Source organism: Falco punctatus, assembly GCF_963210335.1.
Source record: "Falco punctatus genome assembly, chromosome: 18".
Taxonomy (NCBI): Eukaryota; Metazoa; Chordata; class Aves; order Falconiformes; family Falconidae; genus Falco; species Falco punctatus.
Window position 1 is genome coordinate 3,617,943 of NC_137598.1, and position 18,706 is coordinate 3,636,648.

The 18,706-nt window shown below is 61.8% G+C and overlaps 4 protein-coding genes across 6 annotated transcripts in view; 3 read left to right on the forward strand and 1 right to left on the reverse strand.

The window, feature by feature from the left end:
* Positions 1-18,706, forward strand: part of NACA (nascent polypeptide associated complex subunit alpha) — a 47,502-nt gene that overhangs the window by 4,972 nt on the left and 23,824 nt on the right. The window lies entirely within an intron of this gene.
* Positions 2,856-4,373, forward strand: TAC3 (tachykinin precursor 3; the record flags this gene model as incomplete). 2 transcript variants are annotated; one of them, XM_080368355.1, is made up of 4 exons in its annotated part: positions 2,856-3,221; positions 3,302-3,398; positions 3,531-3,554; positions 3,724-4,373. In XM_080368355.1, the coding sequence occupies 4 exons, from the start codon at positions 2,856-2,858 to the stop codon at positions 3,867-3,869; spliced, it is 633 nt and encodes a 210-aa protein (XP_080224481.1). In that variant the 3' UTR covers positions 3,870-4,373. The 2 variants fall into 2 exon arrangements, with proteins under 2 accessions (XP_080224481.1, XP_080224480.1); XM_080368354.1 differs by having other exon boundaries at positions 3,302-3,554.
* On the forward strand, positions 4,716-13,140 carry ZBTB39 (zinc finger and BTB domain containing 39). Of its 2 annotated transcripts, none has more exons than XM_080368338.1 (2): positions 4,716-4,906; positions 6,346-13,140. In XM_080368338.1, the coding sequence occupies exon 2, from the start codon at positions 6,455-6,457 to the stop codon at positions 8,591-8,593; it is 2,139 nt and encodes a 712-aa protein (XP_080224464.1). In that variant the 5' UTR covers positions 4,716-4,906; positions 6,346-6,454; the 3' UTR covers positions 8,594-13,140. The 2 variants fall into 2 exon arrangements, with proteins under 2 accessions (XP_080224464.1, XP_080224465.1); XM_080368339.1 differs by lacking the exon at positions 4,716-4,906 and adding an exon at positions 5,235-5,405.
* On the reverse strand, positions 13,946-18,705 carry ACKR5 (atypical chemokine receptor 5). Its single transcript, XM_080368347.1, has 2 exons — positions 18,094-18,705; positions 13,946-16,957 (listed from the first exon to the last, which is right to left on the reverse strand). The coding sequence occupies exons 1-2, from the start codon at positions 18,542-18,544 to the stop codon at positions 15,855-15,857; spliced, it is 1,554 nt and encodes a 517-aa protein (XP_080224473.1). The 5' UTR covers positions 18,545-18,705; the 3' UTR covers positions 13,946-15,854.

Below are 18,706 nucleotides of genomic sequence, written 5' to 3' on the forward strand. Positions count from 1 at the left end.
AAACCATTAAACAGATGCTCTGGTGTCTGTCCCTGGGTGCTGCTGCAGTGGGTGCCCCCCATTACAGGTGGGGGAGGGGCACCCAGTTGTGCCGGAGCCCCGGGACACGGTGCCAGGGGGATGGAGCAGGACAGGGGCAGAGCCCAGCCCCAAGGGTACAGACAACCCTCCCCCCCCCCCCCCCCCGGACCCCCTGCCTTTTCCGCTGCCTGATTGCGGCTGGCTTGGCTCGGCTCGGCTCGGCGGTGATTGGAAAGGCCCCAAATTGCGGCCACTTTTCCCATTAAGTGGGAAAGCAGCTCGTGCTGCTGCAGAGGCAATTTCTGGGCGGCCGCAGGTGGCTGGCACGTGAGGTCGGCAGCACCCGCCCGCCTGCGCTGGCCGTCCCCATCTCCCCCTGCCCAGGGTCCCCCACCCTGCTGCAGGACCCGCCGGGCAGGGTGCTCCCTGCTGCGCACCCCCTCGCCGCGCACCCCCCTCGCCGCGCTGGCACCGTGGTTCCTGGGCTGGCGCTGCGGCTGCATTTGGGGACCAGGGATGGGGGGGGGGGGACGACAGAGATGAGCCGCCGCTCAGCCCCAGTGCCACTGCTGCAGCCCAGCTCCTGCAGGACCTCCACCACCAGGTCCCACCAGTCCTGCAGCCCCCAGGAGCCAGGGTCTCCCCGCAGCTCCTGTGGCAGCCCCCCCTCTCCGCCCCGCTTGCTGCCTTTTCTCTCCTCATCGCTCATCAAGCTCTCGGAAAGGTTTTTCTTTTATCCTGTCCCCACATGTCACCCGCGTTACCTTCAGGAGCTGACATCTCCCCGTCATGTCAGCATCAGCACCAGCTCCCAGGTGGGCCCTGCAGCATCGACGTGGCTTGTCGTGCACGGGGGGCATGTGTGGGCACGCGTGCCAGGGCACTTGGGCAGCGACTGCACGTGGGGCGGGCACGTGTGTGCGTGCGGGGGCACTTGACGGCAGGGATGTACCCCAGCTGCGAGGGCTCCCCCCGCTTCCCGCCGTGGGCTGTGTCACATCCCAGCCCAGGGACCTTCCCGCCTGTCTGCGGCGAGGGGCGAAAGCCATAAACAAGCCCGCCGCAGCCCAGGGCACCGCAGCTCTTCGCAGCTGCATCGCACTTGGCACCACAAAAGGTAGGTGTTATTAATTAATTAGGCCGTCTCTGGCCAGGCTCCGATTTAATTAACGTCCCCAGCACTGCAGATGCTGCCCTGCCCCGGGCTGCGCTGCCACGTGAGCCACCGCTGCCAGGCCGCCTTCCCGGGGGTCCGCCGCAGCCCCCGGTGCAGCCACCTGTTGCTCAGGCTGAATTTGGCGGCTCTCACTTGTGTTCCCCCCACGGATCCCTCCGCTGCCGCCCCGACTTTTCCTCCCCATCTTTCCCCTCTGCACACCCCAGACCCCTGGCCGGGCGCGGGGGCCGTGGGGACGGCTGGGGATGGGGGTCAGGATGCAGGACAACCACAGCTCCCTGGAGGCCGAGTTGGGCTGGTGCTGGGGGGCTGGTGCTGGCCCTGTCTGGGTGACAGGAGGGGCTGGGGACAGGCAGCCCCCTGTGGGGCCAGATGTGGGGCTGCCACAGCCTGTCAGAGCCAGGAGTGCTCCCTGTGGGCAGCACAGGACCAGGCAGGCTGGGACCCCTGGAATGGGACCTGGGGAGATGGGCAGGGTGCGTGGCACAGAGTATGCATGTGTGTGAGCACACGTGTGTGCGCAGGCGAGTTGTATGCGAGTGCAGATGTGATCATCTGCACGCATGTGTATCGTGTCCATGTGGTGGGAGCTCAACTGACCCCCGCTGCGGCGTGAGACCTCCCAAAACCCCACTGTGGAGCGACAGATACAACCGCTCCCACCACGCGTGTGCCAATGACTGCGTCGTGCTGGGGTGTGCATGTCCCCCCACGCCTGCAGCGCAAGGAGGGGCTGGGGGCTGCATGGGCACCGCGCCTGTGTGCTGGCCCCCTACCACAGGGTGCAGTGGGACGCTGGTGTGCCTGCATGGGCACGCTTGTGTCGTGGTGTGACTCTGCGTGTGTAAGCGGTGCCTGTCGGTGACATGGTGCCTGCGTGGGCGTGAAGCTGCAGGGTGAGGGTACCACTCCCCCCCCAGCCCCCATTGGCGGCTCTCCTCTCACCCACCCACGCCGTGCCATGGGCAGAGCCCCTTATTTAACACCGCACGGCAGCCAGCACCCCGGTACTTTGCCTCCTGGCTGAACCCGTGCCGGGAGAGCCATTGGCACAGCCTGCTGCCGCTGCCCACCTTGCCTCACCGCTGCCCACCTTGCCTCGCCGCTGCCCACCTTGCCTCACCGCTGCCCACCTTGCCTCGCCACATCTCCTGCTCCACAGCTGCCGGCAGCGAGGGTCACACTGCCCCCAGCCCCACGCCAGCCGACACCTGAGGGCTCAGCAGGTCTGTGCCTCTGCGGCACGCGGCCCTGGGGGCTTCCCGGGGTTCCTGGGGGGCTGCTGCACCCCATCCTCACCCAGCTCGGCCGGGAGAAAGCAGAAGGGAGAGGGGGGAGTTGGTGGAGGTGCTGGGGAGGGCATGGGCCGGGGGGAGAGATGGGGTGAAGATGCTGTTTGAATTTGGGGAGGGCTTCGGGGGGCTCAGGAAGCAGGTCTGGGTCTGGGATGTGGCTGTCAGCGTGTGCGTGGCAGTGCGTACGTGTGCCAGGGGACACGCGTGTGTTGGGCTGAGCCTGAGCCCATGTTTGCGATCCCTGTGTGCCTGCAGCGTGTGCGTGTCCAGCACCGCGGGCATGGCTGGTGGCACCACAGGCATGGCTGGTGGCACGGGACCCCCGGGGCCGCAGCAGAGCCGTGTCCCCCCGCGACTCTGCCATGCACCCTGGTAACGTGTCCCCCCAAGGTGCTGGCAGGGTGCTACCAGCCACAGCTCGCGGGGAGGGGGGGAAGCGGATTTACCACCACCCTCCTCCCCACCACCCCGGGGAAGCGATGCGGTCCCTCCGGCCGCAGATAACGGGTGGGGGTCCCACCACCCTCAGCCCCCCCGTCTCCCGTGTCGCTGCTTTCCCTCCCCAGCGCTTGGCCCGGTCCCGGGCTCGTCCCACGGCTGACCGCCGCCCCCCGCCCCCCGCCCCCCCGAGGATGAGGAGCCGCCCGGTGCTGGCAGCGCTGCTGGTCCTGGCGGTGTCGCTCGCCCTCGCCCGCCGCCCCCCCGCCCCCGCGCCGGGGTCCGCGCAGGTAAGACCGTCGGTGGGAGGGAGCGACGGGCGGATCCCGGCCCCCCCCGGCGCCCCGCTCACCCGCTTCGCTTCCCGCAGGGGATGCCCGTCCCGGAGCCGGTGCCCTGGGGAGCCCGCGGCAGCCCCGGGGCCGCCTACGCCGCCCTGCTGCAGCTGCTGCGGGAGGAGGACGCCGGTGAGCGCCGGGGGGGTTGCGGGGGGGCTGCGGGGGGGCTGGGGGGGGCCGGAGGTGGGGGTGGTCCAGCCGGTGCCGCCCGGCCCGGCCCCCGCCCCGCCGGCGTCGCTCACCGGCCTCGGTCTCTTCCAGGTCCCCCCACGGCTCCGCAGAAGCGTAAGTGCCGGTGCCGGGTGCTGGTGCCGGGTGCTGGTGCCGGTACCGGTACCGGTGCCTGTTGCCTGTGCCTGTGCTGGGTCCCGGTGCCGGTCCCGGTGCTGAGTCCGGTGCTAGGTCCTGGTGCCGGTGCCGGTCCCCGCGCCGCTGACAGCGGGTCTCTCCGCAGGGGACATGCACGACTTCTTCGTGGGGCTCATGGGGAAGCGGGCGGCAGAGCCCGAGCGGCCGGCGGGGCGGGGGAGCGGCGGCCCGTCCCCCCGGTGCTCCTCGGGCCCCCCCGCGGCCGGCGGGACCCCGCTGCGGGCGGCCTGAGCCGCGGGGCTGGACGGGACGCGCCTCGCGGCCCCCACCCACGGGGGACCGGCGTGGGCCGTGCTCTGGGCCGCCGAGGCGAGGCACCGGCTGGGGGGGGGCGTGGGGCGGCCCGGGCGCGCCGGCACCCACCGACCCGTCGTGGGACACACCGGGGCCGGAGCCGCGCTTGGAGCTGGTCCGACCCACGCGCGCGTGTCCTTGCACCCGCGGCCGTGCCCGCCCGTGCACACCCGCCCTTGCACACCCGCCCTTGCACACGCACCCGTGCACACCCGCCCTTGCACACCCGCCCGTGCGCACCGTGTGTATCCCCCCTGTATACACCCACCCGCGCCTGTGCGGGACACGCGCCCCACCCGTCTCTGTGTCTTGGCTGCGCCACGCTTGGACCCACCCGGGACAGCCCACGGGGGTGGGGGGGGTGGGGGGGTCCGCGGGGGCGGGGGGACCGCGTGCTCGCGGGCTACAGCCACCCGCCCCTGCCCCAGCCACACGGCGCCGTGTCCCTGCCCGTGCCCCGTGTCCCGTGTCCCGTGTCCCGTTCCCCGTCCCCCCGACCGTTCCCCGTTCCCCGTGTCCCTGTCCGTGCCCCGGCCCGTTCCCCGTGTCCCGTCCCCCGTGTCCCGTGTCCCCTTCCCCGTCCCCCCGACCGTTCCCCGTTCCCCGTGTCCCTGTCCGTGTCCCGTTCCTCGTCCCCCGTGTCCCCGCCCGTCCCCGTGCCCCGTGTCCCTGCTCGCGTCCCGTGTCTCGTGTCCCGTGTCCCGTTCCCCGTTCCCCGTGTCCCTGCCCGTGCCCCGTGTCCCTGCCCGTGTCCCGTGCCCCGTTCCCCGTGTCCCTGCCCGTGTCCCGTTCCCCGCGTCCCCGCCCGTCCCCGTGCCCCGTCCCGCGCAGCTCCCCTCCGGGCCGCGGGGGGCGCTGTGGCCCCGCGGCGCGCTCGGCGGGCGGAAGGCGGCTCCGGCGGCGGCCGGGGCGGACGGAGGGCGGGTCGGCGCCTTTGTGTGAGCCGAGCCGGGATGGTGCGGGGCGCCGGGCGGGTAAGGAGCGCTGCCGGCCCGCAGCCCCGCCGGCCCCCGGCTGCCCCCCCCGGAGCCCCGCTCGGAGCCCCGGCGGCCCCGCGCCGCCCCCCCCCCCCCGGGGGCCTCCCCCTCCCCCCCGACGGGGCCTCCCGCCGCCCTTCCCCCCCCCCCCCCCGGGGCTCCCCACGCGGGGCCTTTCCTGCCCACCCCCTCGGGGGTCCCATCCCCCCGCCCCCGTCGGCCTCTCGTTGCCCGCTCCCGTGGGCCCCCCAGCCCCGTGCTATCCCACGTGGCTCCTGCAGCCCCCGGGGGTCTCTGCCCCCCCCCCCCCCCCAACTGCTCCCTTTTCCCCTGCGGCAGGTTCGGGATTCCCTGTCCCCCGGGGAGGGGAGCCTCTCCCCGCCCGGGGCTTCACCCGGCTTCCCGCAGCCCCCCGGGCCCCCCCTTCCCTTCTCCGTCCCCAGGCCGGGACCCCCAGGCTGCAGGAGCTGCCCACATCCAGGGTTTTTCTGGGCTGGTGAGCATTTCCCCCTCCAGAGCCTTCCCCAGCCATCCTCATCCTCCCTAGCTGTGCGTGGTATTCCAGGGGCCGTCCCTGCTTCCATCCCTGCCCCCATCCCTGCCTCTGTCCCTGCCTCCATCCCTGCCTCCATCCCTGCCTAAGTCCTGGGGCGTCCCGGGGGCAGGACGAGCCCCTTCAGCCCCCTTTAACCTTTCCCTGGCGCTGGGTCCCGAGGCAGCCCCGTCTCCTTCCCTCTCCCACAAACTCCCGCGATCTGACAGCTTCTGGGGTCCATGTCCTCTGTCACGGGGAGCAGCAGGCAGGGGGTTGGGGACAGAGCCCCCTGGGTATGTCTGCCCCGGGTGGCCCAAGAGCTGGCTGAGCACCCATGAGTGGGACAGGGGGACAAAAGCAGTGGGACAAGCTGGGAGGATGAGCTTGGGTGGGAAGTGCCAGGGAACATGGCACAAACCGCCCAGCGAAGAGTACCGAAAGGTGCTGCAAGTGCCGGTGTCGCAGAGGAGAAATCCCAGGGGACCCAGAGAACCTGGGGGAGAATCCACGATTCCAGCCCTCTGGGAGAAGCGTTATCCCTGGGGGAGAGGAGGATCTCCGTGTCTCAGGCACCAGTTGGGGCCGTTTCAGAGCTGAGTGGGGCTGCAAGGCAGGGGGACCTCTGCCCATGCCCAAATAGAAGCAGGATCTTAAGGCTGCCACTGGCAGAGTAAATGGCTTTTTATTTTGTCACCTCGCACCTTCTGCTTTGTACGTCCTTCCCTTCGCTTCCTGAAGAGTCAGCCGTTGAAGTTCCCGGGGAGGTTTTAGTCAAGCTCTGTCTAAGCAGCTGTGCTGCTGCTTCTCTGTTGCTCGTCAGGAAGGTGGAAAACGAGTATGACGAGAACGGTGTCCTTTGGCTGTTAAGGTATTAACGTTTTTTGCATTTTCCTCTCTCTAGAGCCGCTTGCCCTGCCAGTTTCTGGATGCCAAGCACCTCCTGCTCAAGCAGCTGATGAATGCGTGAAGAAGAAGCTGACCAGGAGAGGGACTCTTAAGCAGCTGCTAAGATGGGCATGAGGATCAAGTTGCACAGCACCAATCACCCCAACAACCTGCTGAAGGAACTCAACAAGTGCAGGCTCTCCGAGACCATGTGCGACGTCACCATTTTGGTGGGCACCCGCTCCTTTGCTGCACATAAGGCTGTCCTGGCCTGTGCCGCAGGCTACTTCCAGAACCTCTTTCTGAACACGGGGCTGGATGCTGCTAGGACCTACGTAGTGGATTTCATCACGCCAGCCAACTTCGAGAAGATCCTCAGCTTTGTGTACACCTCAGAGCTCTTCACAGACCTGATCAATGTAGGCGTCATTTATGAGGTGGCAGAGCGGCTGGGCATGGAAGATCTGCTGAAGGCCTGCCACTCAACCTTCCCCGACCTGGAGAGCTCAGCCATCACGAAGCAACCCTCCCTGTCCATGAGCGAAGGCCGGTCAGGTCCTCTGAGCAGCACCTCCTCGGAGCAGAGCCATTCGTTGGGGGAAATCCGGAGCGGCGGGGAACATTTTGGCCCCGAACGGAGTTACGTCTTGCATGGGGAGGTGTCAGGCAGCTACAAAGAGGACGACAAGAATACCGTGAGCGAAGCCAGTCAGATGCTTCCCCTGATGCATCCCCAGCAGCCTCCCAAGACAGAGCAGGAATCAGACCAAGGGCAGTTCGCTCCCACCGCGGGGATGGCGACGCAGCCCAGCTTGGGCAGTGTGAACATCATTGTTCAAACCACTGCGAGCTCCTGCCAGCAGTATAAGGTCCAGAGCAACGGTGACTACGGCAAGGGCAGCTTCTTTACCGCTGATCCTTCCCTGGACGTCTCCATGGGGAGCAACTCCTGTCCCAGCAACAGTGACCACTCCAAAGAGCAAGGTTTCGGGCAGATGGATGAGCTTCAGCTGGAGGATTTGGGCGAGGACGAACTGCATTTCGAAGATGCCAGTGAAGAGCTGGGCCCCTCAGAAGAAGTTATTGAGCTGAGCGACGACAGCGAAGAAGAGCTGGCCTTTGAGAACGACAGCCGGGACAGCAAGGCCATGCCCTGCCAGGTGTGCAAGAAGGTCCTGGAGCCCAACATCCAGCTGATCCGCCAGCACGCGCGGGACCATGTCGATCTGCTCACCGGGAACTGCAAGGTCTGTGAAACCCACTTCCAGGACCGGAACTCCAGGGTGACCCATGTTTTGTCCCACATCGGCATCTTTCTCTTCTCCTGTGACATGTGCGAGACCAAGTTCTTCACCCAGTGGCAGCTGACCCTCCACCGACGAGAAGGGGTCTTCGACAACAACGTTATCGTCCATCCCAGTGACCCGCTGCCGGGGAAGATCCCCATGTTTGGGGGGGGGCCTGGCTCAGAGCTGGCGTGTGCCGCCTGCGGAAAGCCTTTGGCCAAAGATTTCCACAACGTCCGCAACCATATCCTGGACCACGTGAACTTGAAAAGCCAGACGTGTGTCGTGTGTGACCAGAGGCACCTCAGCCTCTGCAGCCTGATGTGGCACACCCTGTCTCACCTGGGCATCTCGGTCTTCTCCTGCTCCGTTTGTGCCAACAGCTTTGTGGATCGGCACCTCCTGGAGAAGCACTTGGCCGTTCACCAGAACATGGAGGAGGCTCTTTTCCGATGCCACTTCTGCGGCCAGAGCTTCAAGCTGGAAGCGGCGTATCGTTACCACGTCAGCCAGCACAAGTGCGGGGGCAGCCTGGACATCCGACCCAGCTTTGGAGACCGTCTCCAGCAGCAGGGCCTGCAGAAGAGGAAGCTGCCGGAGGAGTTCCTGAGTGAAGACCTGGCGCTGCAAAACCAGCCAGGCAACAGCAAGTACAGCTGCAAGGTCTGCGGAAAGAGGTTTGCCCACACCAGTGAGTTCAACTATCACCGGAGGATCCACACCGGAGAAAAGCCCTACCAGTGCAAGGTGTGCCACAAGTTCTTCCGCGGCCGCTCCACCATCAAGTGCCACCTGCGGACGCACTCGGGAGCCCTCATGTACCGCTGTACTGTGTGCGGGCATTACAGCTCCACGCTCAACCTTATGAGCAAGCACATAGGTGTGCATAAAGGCAGCCTGCCCCCAGACTTCACCATCGAACAGACTTTCATGTATATCATCCATTCCAAAGATGCGGAGAAAAACACGGACAGCTGATGGGGCGAGGCAGGGCAGAGCCAGCAAAGGAGCAAATGCTAATAACAGAAGCTGTGGAAAAAAAGAAAAAAGTCATTTATGTTATTTAATGGTCAGGCATCATGAATGGAACCCTCCTTTTTATTTTTTTAAATATTTTTTTTTTTTTTGGCCTTGCTAGGGCATTTTAGATTGGTGGCATTGTACAAATTAACAGCACGTAAGCTACATCACTGTTTCCAAGAAGTCTGTCGTGTTTACTTACCTCTGGTCCTGTTAGAGGCCATCGAGTTCTGTGTTCTTAGCATTTCTCACTAGGTTTGGAATCTAGATTATATTACTATTTTTTTTAACCTTTTAGCCCACTTGACTAGGCTAACCCTCAGTTTGACCTTGTCCACAAACTGATGCTGCTAAGATTTTTCATATCTGACCTCAGTAGAGAGGGACAGAGCCAGAGCAGGATAGTGCTGGACTTGAAGAAAAGGAAAAAGGAATTTAAAAAAAAAAGAAAAAAGGAAAAAAAGACTCATTCTGGGCATCACTGGGGTTCTGCTGCTATTGCGAGGAGATAAGCAAAGTCCATGTCACAGAATCAGCTTGACGTCGTTGCTTCGTTGCAGGGGAGATGAGCAAGCACCTGAGTGTGCGTGTGCAGGTGAGGAGGGATACCTGGTGGTAAACAAGTAGGAGGGTGATTGTCGCTGGCGAGGGCAGTTCCCAGTTCCCAGGCAGCAGCGCTGGTCTGCAGGAGCCGTGCCCGAGCCGGGAGCGTGGCCGGCAGTTCCTCTGCCGTGCCTGTGACACACCGCTCACTCGTTCCCCCGGACCCCATCTCCGAAGGAGGAGATGAAGGAGTGACACCACCTCTCTGAGGAGCCCGAGCAGCCGGGCGGCCGCGTGGAAGGGAAGAGGCAGGTGCATGAGCAGAGGGATCTCTCGAAGGAGTTGCTGAACTGGAGAGAGCAGGGGAAGCAGGTTCGTGTGGTGGGGTCGACTGGTCCTTGGGAGATACTTTGTGGTGGCATGGTCACGCCTAATTTCTGCCAGCCTGCATCTGGCCGTTGAGAGTGTGCCAATGTCTCCTTGGCTCTCCTCTGCCGACAGCAGCTGTGCACATCGTGCTCTGCCGGCGCGGTGTGTCCCAGGGCTGCCAGGCGCTGGAAGCGCTGGATGCCAGAGCGCAGTATCGCTGCGGCTGCATGGATGCCAGCAGACAAGACACGACGAAGCTGTTGCCTTAACCCCCAGGAAGGTACCTTTGAGGACTCCTCTCTGCTCTGGGGGTTGCCCCCTCCCGCGGCTGCCCGTCGTGGATCGCCGCATCCCGGACATGTCTCGTGGCAAACGTGCGTTGCAGGATGCTGTTGGTGCGATGTGAGTTCGTACACCTTGTTGTCAAATCGTGCTGTTAAGTTCAGCAGGCGCTGGCTGGGGCTGCAGCAGAGCAGCTCTGGGGGCCGGCGGCAGCAGCAGCAGCTGCCGTGAACCTCAGCTCAGCCTCTCCCAGACATGCGTCGGGTGCGGGCTGGGGGCTCCTCGGCGCGGTGGGCTCTCCCAGCTGCGCTGGCGAGGTCAGCCCTGTGCTGGCAGTGCTTACACCAGGAAGGGTGGGGATTGGCTTTTTCCCATGTTATCCTGCTGTGGGGCAGAGGTGGAGAGGAACAAATATTTCCGATGCCGCAGCATGAGTTGTGGCTGCCCTTAGGTAACTCATTCTACCTCACAAACAGGAAGCGCTCAGGGCTGTCAAGCCACAGTCGTAGTAAATTGGCTCCCGCGCTTCTGTAAAGATATGCTGTTACAAAAAGAAACTAGTGATTTGCAAACCCCGTAAACTCATCCCGCTTTCCCCTCCTCTCGAAGGGACATCCCACGGCAGAGGAGCGGCATGGGCTGGGCGCACGGTTGGTGAGCTAGGAATTCCTGGGGGTCACTCCCCCCGCTCCGCTGTGGCCTTGGGCAAGTCACTTCACTTCTTTGCCTCAGTTTCCTCATCTGTAAAATGAGGGTGGTTACACTTGTGGTACCTACCTACCTCCCAGGAGCGCGGTGAAGTTTGCTGGCTCGTACCTGCGAAGCGTGTGGGGGATGCAAAGCATCTAGTGCATAATGGTGCTTAGCGTCCCAGGGAAATGGCAGCCTCCGTTGTTTCTCATCCTGTACCAGTTCCTGGACCTGGCCGGGTCGCTTTACTCCTGTTACAGCCTTCCCCATCGAATGATAATTTCCCTTTAGCCCCGTCCCCCTTGCGGTCCTGCGAGACAAGCTCTGTAGCAATATAAGGAGTGGGGGGTGGCTCAGCACCACCGTGTCTGCGGAGGGGCTGGGGGCGGCGGCACTGGGGAAGCAGGAATGTGTGTGCTGGGGGGGCAGTGGTGCTGTGACGTCTCCTGGACTTCGCAGAGCGCATCTCCGCGTCAGCTGGGCGCATCGCTGTCGGGAGCAGGAGGAGCTGGCAATCCTGGGGAGAGAGGAGTCGGAGGGTGCATGGGTGTGCAGCTGCTGGAAGCCCCTGCCCCTGCCCCTCAGCCCGGCCATCCCTGCCGTTTGCCTCTAAAGCTGCGTTTCCACCATGGCAGCTCCAGGTCCGGCCCCGCTGTGACGGGGGAAGAGACAAGAGCTGGTGTCGAGCCATGTCCCCGCCGTCAGTGCTGAGCCCTGGCTCGACCTAATGACCCTTCCCAGGCAGCTCCTTCATCCTGAGCTTGTGTCACCCTCAGTCACCCCCTGGACCTGCAGTACCCGAGTCCGACCCCGCTGCACGGAGGTGGGGTGGGAGGAATGGACCTTGCTGAGGAGAAACGAGGGGCCACAGGGAGCTTGTGTCCTTTCCCCAGTCCCTGCAATACCAGAGAAGTTTGGGGCCAGCTGAGATCGCCCTGGGGGGGTGTTAAACTGGACTTGTCCTGATTTTGGTGCCTGGAGCCTGTTTTCGGAGGAAGGGAGGCACCAAAGTGATGGCCAACGCTGGGGCTGGCCGGGCTGTGCCGTGTCTGCTGCTGGAGCTCTCGTTTCCCAACTCTGGTCTTGCGGTACCGGTCAGCTGCCAGGCTGCGGTCGGTGTTCTCTAGCTGCTCTGCGGAGCCATGCTTAGCTTAGTGCTGAGTTTAACAAAAAAATCATTTTGAGAATGCATGGCGCCCTAGGGAAAGCATGGGATTTGACGACGGGTCGCTGGAGGCTCCTCCGGGAGCTCTTGGAGTTATGAGGTTTCTTCCATTGTCCTGGTGGTGGCAAGACGGGCTGGTAGACAAGGGACGGATGCGGCCGGCTCTGCTCCGGAGATTGCTATGAAGGATGCGAGGGGGGCAGGCGAGGCTTGGGAGAGCCAAGTCCTTAAAGCCTCGAGACCCTCCTAAAATGTCCCAGAAGCTGCGATGAGCTTTTGGATGGCTTGGAGCGCTGCCCCACCGCAGCGCCTGCAGCCCCGTACCTAGCTAAGCTGTGAAGCAAAAGCCTTTTGTGCACATAAACCAAAAAGAGAAGCTTTTACACTGAAACACTAACGGGCAAAGCAAACCCACCCTTCTGGACACAGGTCTGGGAAAGCAAAAGCCTACCGCGCCTTCTGCCCGTTGTTTTTAGTTGTGGGATGGGGAGAGCACTCGGGTCCTGGTGTTTCTGTGTCTTGGATTCTTTCCTGTGTTATAACGAATCATTCCCACTTGAAACATCCTGAGATCTGCAGCGAGTCTTGTCTGTGGAGGGGGTGCAGGGACAGCTCTGGACCTGCAGCGCTCCCTGCTCCTCCTCCTCGGGGTTTTCCCAAGAGGGGTCAGAGACCTGAGCTCCCTCCCCTGGGAGGGTCCTGGGCCTCTCCAAGCCCCCAGCCAGTGCCAGGGCTCTGTTGTCCCTGTGCCCTTGTGGCATGGCTGTCCCCGAGTCCGGCCAGCCTGGCTGGGAGCTCCGGTGTTCCACCAGAAAGCTGTGTGGCTGGGGAAGGTGGGATCGGCCGGAGCGACGGGCTCGTCCCGGGTCCCCCACAGGCTGCGTTGCCCCGAGGAGCCGTAGCTCCGACCGACCTGTGGGGACTACACTTACCTACCTCGCCTGGGGCAGCCGTGAGGTTTAACTCGTGTTTGCAAAGTGCTTTGAGACCCTCGGGGTGCAGGGGGGGAACGCAGAGGGAAAATGCTTTGCTGGGAGCTGCGCCGGTGGCGTTTGCAGAGAGCGACCGGGTCGTTGGTCCTCACGGGAAACCCTGACATAAAATCCCCCTCTAAAAGGCAGTGCTTCGAGAGTGGTCTTATTCCAGTTTCTAAAACACGAAGTTCAGTTTGATTCTCCCCTTTCTCAAAGCATCCAGGTCTCTTATCAGAATAATTAAGCAGAAGAAAGAAAAATGAGTTGAATTGCTGTCTAACCTTTCTGTTAAGTTAATAGTAGGTACTGACCTCCTGATATTTAAGTGTTTACTATCTATTTGCTGTAAAGTTTTGTATATTTTGTAAACTTTCCCCCCAAATAGTAGATGTCTAAAATCGTTGTACATCGGGTTCTTTTATACTCCATTGTTCAGCACAAAGTGTGGTTTTTATTTAGAATAATAAAATGGAAAATGTTGACCTCTTGTACCTTGCTTCTTTATAAAAGAACTTGTTTCTTTAAATGTGCAGATTGGCATTTCTGTCTCCTCAGGAGCGCCTGGAAAAGCACGTGAGCCATTCCTGGTATCCTGCTCCTGTGCTGTGCTCTGCAGGATTTGTGGCACGAGTCCAGGCAGCCGGGGCCTCTTCCTCGCCGCCTCCTCCGGCACCCGGAACAGCGCAGGGAGAACGGACTCGGGCATTTCTGCAGGCTGTTCCCACAGCAGGTTGGGAGCAGAGCCCTTGTTAGAAACCGTTTAGGAAATTCTCAGGGTCTATGTTCCTTGATAAGCCCTTTCCATGCTGCCAGCGCCGTGTTTCACTGTTGGCTGGCAAGCCAGATCAGCGGGCGAACGCTGCTGGCGTTTTCAAAAGCCGCTTTACCTGTTCTCCAGCAGCGAGGTGTCCTCTGGGGTTGGGGTGACCTGCCTGCTGGGTTGGCCATCAGCCGGGGCCGCTGGTCTCGGTCACCGCTGGAGCAGCTTGGGCAGAGCTTACCTGGTGGGACAGGTCACCGTCGCTGAGCTGGCGACCAGCAGCGGGCACTGGAAAGTCACACTGGGCAGATGGTCCGGCGGTATGGGGCCAGTAATTGCTAAAGGAGCCCGTGGCTGGGCCAGGCCACCCTTGGGTGGTGAGGGCTTCACAGGGGGGCTGAGAGCCCCAGCTAAAGGACTTGCTGGGTTTCACACCCAGGTTGCTGCGTAGGGCTCTGTAAGGGTTTATTTGAGGCCACTCTGGCCCTGAGGTCTATGAACAAAGTTGCAGATACATTAGAAGAGGTAAAAAAAAAAATTTATTAAGCCAAATACCAAATTTTACATGTTTCAGTAACTTGACATTTAATATGTTGTTGCCCTGGTTATGTCACACATCAAGTGTCTTGTTGCAGTGCATTATCTTCCATTTTTTCATAGCAAATGGCAGGGTGTGGGCAAGAGGAAGCCCTGGGGCAGATCGGGGGTCAGAGCTGTGGGTCGTGCGGTGCGGGGCCGCCTTTGCGTTCACCGGCCGGCGCTGGGGCTGCGCGGCTTCGCTGTGCACGCGTGCGCGGGAGGGTGACAGGGACAAAGGCACTGAGCTCCCACGCCGGTGCAGGTGGCGAAGGACAGCCTTCGCCCCGGAGGGCTTACAGTCCGAGCGGCTCTACGAGTTGTGAAACTGTAAGTAGCGACCGAGAAGAGCCATGAGTTGCTGCCCTGGACGGGTCCGAGGGGATTGGCCTCCTCCCCAGCTGCGGCACAAAGTATTTCTGTGTAAGGGACAGGTTCAGCTTTTTCTGCCAAGGCTGGTATCCCCTGGTAGTGAGGAGGAACATCTCTGTGCACAAGGAGCCCTGAGGCATTTAGTGATTTACCCCTCACGGGACCCCTGTAAATAGCAGCGCTGTCCCCAGCCAGTCCCACGATAACCGAGGGTCCGTGTCAGCCCCGGCTTCTCCCGCAGCCCAGGACATCCTGCTCCCCTCCCACTGCTCGGTGCTGCAAGCATCCTGTCCCGAGATTTGCTTATGCTTTGCTTTTTCAAAAATGTGTTTCTTGAGCAGCTCAAGGCCACTGGTAGATTTATGGGCTCCCAGTGACTGTCGCTCTTTCACCTTCCCCCGCCGAAGGCTTGACCTGCAGCACATGACATAGCAGAATCCAGACGACGATGAACTTTCTCCGGATGCTCCAGTTTCTTACACCGCCACAAGTCCAGCCCGTGCTCCGGCTCCGAGGGTTTCTGCACACCTACGTGTTCCCACGGGGCACGCTTCAGCATGACTTTGATTGAAAGAGAGTGGGCGTGAAGGGCTGCCGGAGGCTGCCGACGTTTAGAAACACAACCAGTGTCCTTAGAAACCCACCAGGAGATGCTCTAAAGGAGGCTGGGATTGATGGGATGGGTCTCCTGCTGCAAAACACAAGCTGGGAACCCCACCTCTGTTGCCACCGGTCACGTTTGGAAGCAGCCGTGCCCAGTCAAACCCAGTTTTCACCAACGCTCATTTACCGCTGGGTTTGCAAAATTGCTCTCAATGAGTCGCTAATTTTGAATGGATCCTCCCCTCCCTAAAGCTCAGGTGTGTGTCATGCCTCTCGGGCTCACGTTGCCTTCATTTCACTAAAATCAGGCTTCCAGCCGTTTGCCAGGCATGGGGAGGAGCGGTTTGTGTTCCAAAGGGATGGATTTCCCCTCTCCTGCTCGGGGTGGCATCGCGGCAGAGGGGCAGCATTTGCCGGGCACCTCTGCAGGGACGGGGCTTGTGTGTGACAGTCAGGGGGTGCAGAAAATCCTGTCCAGGGAAAGATTTGCACGCCCCCAGCCCCACGGCTCAGGGGTGGTAGGGGGGTTGGGTCCCAGGGGCCAGGTTTGTGTTCAGACCTCCAAGCAACGCGCTTTATTACTGCAAGCGTTTCTCTTGGAAAACAGGAAATATCTCTTTCTCTTATTCTTTCTTTAGCTAAATAGATCCGCTACGGCAGGACATCAGAGGCAAGGTGCCTGTAGCTCCCCGCACCGTCTCGTTTCACGTTTGGCACCCAGCCCTGCCTTCAGAGCACAGGAGGTGGCCCGCCGAGAAGTCTTGTTTAAAAGCAAAGTGTCTGCTCATCACCAGGAAAAACAATCTCACTGACCTCAGTGAGCGCAGGGAGCTGCCCCCGCCCCACAACCACTCGCCAGTGATGAGTGGGAGAGTCCGATCCCCCTTAGTTGGGAGGGTTGTTGTCCTTTGCGATGACTATGGAGTGCTGTGTGGTGGAGGAGGAATTGCCTGCGCCCTTCTGGCTGCCTTGGTCTTTGGGGATGTACTTGACCACGGCGGAGATGAGCTTGCTGCGGAAGTTTTTGCTCAAGAAGTTGTAGAGGATGGGGTTAATCACGCAGTGGAGCAGGGTGAAGCAGTCTATGATGTCGTAGAAGAAGTAGAGGAAGTGGGCAAAGGTGCAGTGGAGGATGATGTGATTGCCGTCGAGGGTGAGCAGGGTCAGCATGATGTGGAAGGGCAGCCAGCTGATGAGGAACACGATGATATAGGCGTAGATGAGCAGACAGTGCTTCTTGCTGTCTGGCTTGGCGCTCTTGATGAACATGGCTGTCAGGATGTTGAAAACAGTGATGATGGGGAAGGGGATGAGGAAGCCAATGGTGGTGGTGGCCAAGCTAACTGCCAGCGCCCACTCGTCATAGGTCTCGAAGGGGGCCATGAAGATGCAGATGGGCTCTCCGGTGTTGACCAGCTGCATGTGAGCAACCTCCAGGAATGGGATCGCTGCTGCCAAGACCCAGCTGCAGGCGCAGATGATGCGGCGTGCGCGGTGCTGGTGCTTACGCCAGAAGAGGGAGGAGCTGGTCAGAGACACGTAGCGATCCACGCTCAGGCAGGTGAGGAAGAAGATGCTGGCATACATGTTGGCAAAGTAGAAGTAGTGCGTGAAGCGGCAGAGGAAGCTGCCCCAGAGCCAGGTGTAATCCAGCATCACCTCCAGCATCCAGATGGGCAGCGAGAGCAGCACTCCGAGGTCAGCAATGGCCATGTTGATGATGTAGAGGTTGACCAAGCTCTTGTTGCCCCGTGTCTGCCAGTTGACCCAGATGACAAGGAGGTTCTCCACCAAGCCCACCACAAAGATGACCAGGTAAAGGATGAAGAGGACCACCCTCTTGACATTCTCATCCAGGCTGAACTCGCAGAAGGTGTAGGTGTAGTTCAGGAGGTGGAACAGCTCGGACCAGTTGTGGTAGTCCCTGTACTCGTTCAGGAGAGTGTGTGTCTCGATGAGGGCAGTGGTCACCTCAGCCATCCTGGTAGCTGCAAGGAAAGGGAAAGCACTGAGCCCTCGCAGGAGCCTCCGAAAATACCCCAATGCACATTTTTTTTAATCCAGTTTTTACTTCTATGGTGACTTCTTACATCAACCCTCAAAAGGTGCCGTATCCCCATCAGGTGATAACCTGACGTCCCAGACAACATGCAAGCCACAAACACCAGCCGCCCGTGCACCCACACGTGCTCCCAGGTGGTGGCTGTCCCCTGTCCCCCAGCCAGGGCCAGGGCCAGGCAGTGCTGGGGACCAACGGAGGGGAGGGACGAAGGACAAGTGAGATGCCTGCAGCAATGTCGGTCACTGCAAGAACAGAGCTGACAACCCAGGAGTGCAGCAACATTCAGGGGGGAGCTGCCCCCATCAAAGCTCGTGCTCCGGAGCTCAGGTCCTGCTGCCACCGAGCCTGTGGGACCCCTGACCCCCAGCAAATGGCTGCGAGGTGGCCGGGGCATGGGCAGGCACCGGACCATTAAATGCGCCGGTGACCACGGCTGCTGGACCCAGCACTAGCAGGGAAGCCCTCGTCCCCCACCCGAGCCCTTGCTGTGTGGTCGCTTCATAAACCCAGCCCTTGCTCTGCCGGTCTCACAGCTGCGTTTCTGGGAGCCGTCGGGACTTCCAGGTAGGTGACAAAATTATAAACTTAGGGGAAATGCAGTTGACCTTAACATCCTTTTATTGCCCCAAGGGTAAGAGCTCTGATGCCAGCACAGCTGCATCCGCACGGTGAAGACACCGTGGAGCCCATCCAGCCTCGTGCTGCTAGAAGAGCTCATAAGACCAGCCGTTCCCCCGGGAGAGCCGGAGGAGCGTGCCATGCCACCGGGAGAGCCGGAGGAGCGTGCCATGCCGCTGGGGCGTTCCGTGGCACTCGGTGCCCAGCAAGCCGGGGAGCACCACAGCCAGGCATCCCCCAGAAGAGCATCAGCCCTGTGGCAAACGGCACCCACCCACCCCACTCCTGAAACCAAGGAGGAGAGGAGAGCGACCCCCCCGGGGCTGGAGACCCCTGTCCCCATGGCTGCTCAGCCTCCCACCCTCACCAGGCTGCGGGTCCTGAGAGAGGCCGGTGGGAGAGGGGGCAGAGGGGCGCGGGCAGGGGGGAGAGGCGGTGGCTCACCGGTGGCAGAGCTGAAGGCTGTGCAGAGGGGCTGCTCGGGGAGCGTGGCGATCCTCTCGGCTCGGCAGCTCACGTGCCTCTGGCAGAGCCGAGCCGCGGCGGCGCGGAGCTCAGGGTGGGCTTGTTGGCTGCTTCCCGGCAGGAAATGACCGTCGTGGTCCGACATCCTGAGACAGCCCAGTGTGGGTGACATTTGACTTGATTTCCAGCCCCGGGGCTCAGCTCCCATTTGATTTTGCTGCAGGGCTGGGGATGAGCGTAGGGAGGCCCCGGGCAGGTGTCCATGTGGAAGCTGCAGGTGCCTGGGGATGGAGCGGGGCTCCCTGAGGCTCCCCGGGCCGCTCCCCTCCACCGTCACCCCCGCTGGACCTGGCTGCCGTGGCCCCGTGGTCTGCGTGGCTGGACCCCACGCAGGTCCCATTCTGACTGTGGGCAGGAGGGGAAAATACATCCTCAGGGATGGACCCAGCTGGGCTGGGTCTTCCCGCGGCCATGGAGTCCCAAGGCGCTAGGATGGGTGCAGGCGAACGTGCTGCCAACTGTCCCTGATGCTCACGTGATACCGGGGCGAGCTCAGGGTTTGCTTTTGGGGGAAAAGGGCTGAAAGTGGAGC

What these genes read in the sequence shown, in the direction of transcription:
- ACKR5 (XM_080368347.1), bottom strand. Translation starts at nt 18,544, where the DNA reads ATGTATTTTCCCCTCCTGCCCACAGTCAGAATGGGACCTGCGTGGGGT. An exon ending in AGCCTTCAGCTCTGCCACCG is followed by an intron (nt 16,958 to 18,093) that starts GTGAGCCACCGC and finishes CTTTCCTTGCAG; the next exon opens with CTACCAGGATGGCTGAGGTG.
- ZBTB39 (XM_080368338.1), top strand. Translation starts at nt 6,455, where the DNA reads ATGGGCATGAGGATCAAGTTGCACAGCACCAATCACCCCAACAACCTG.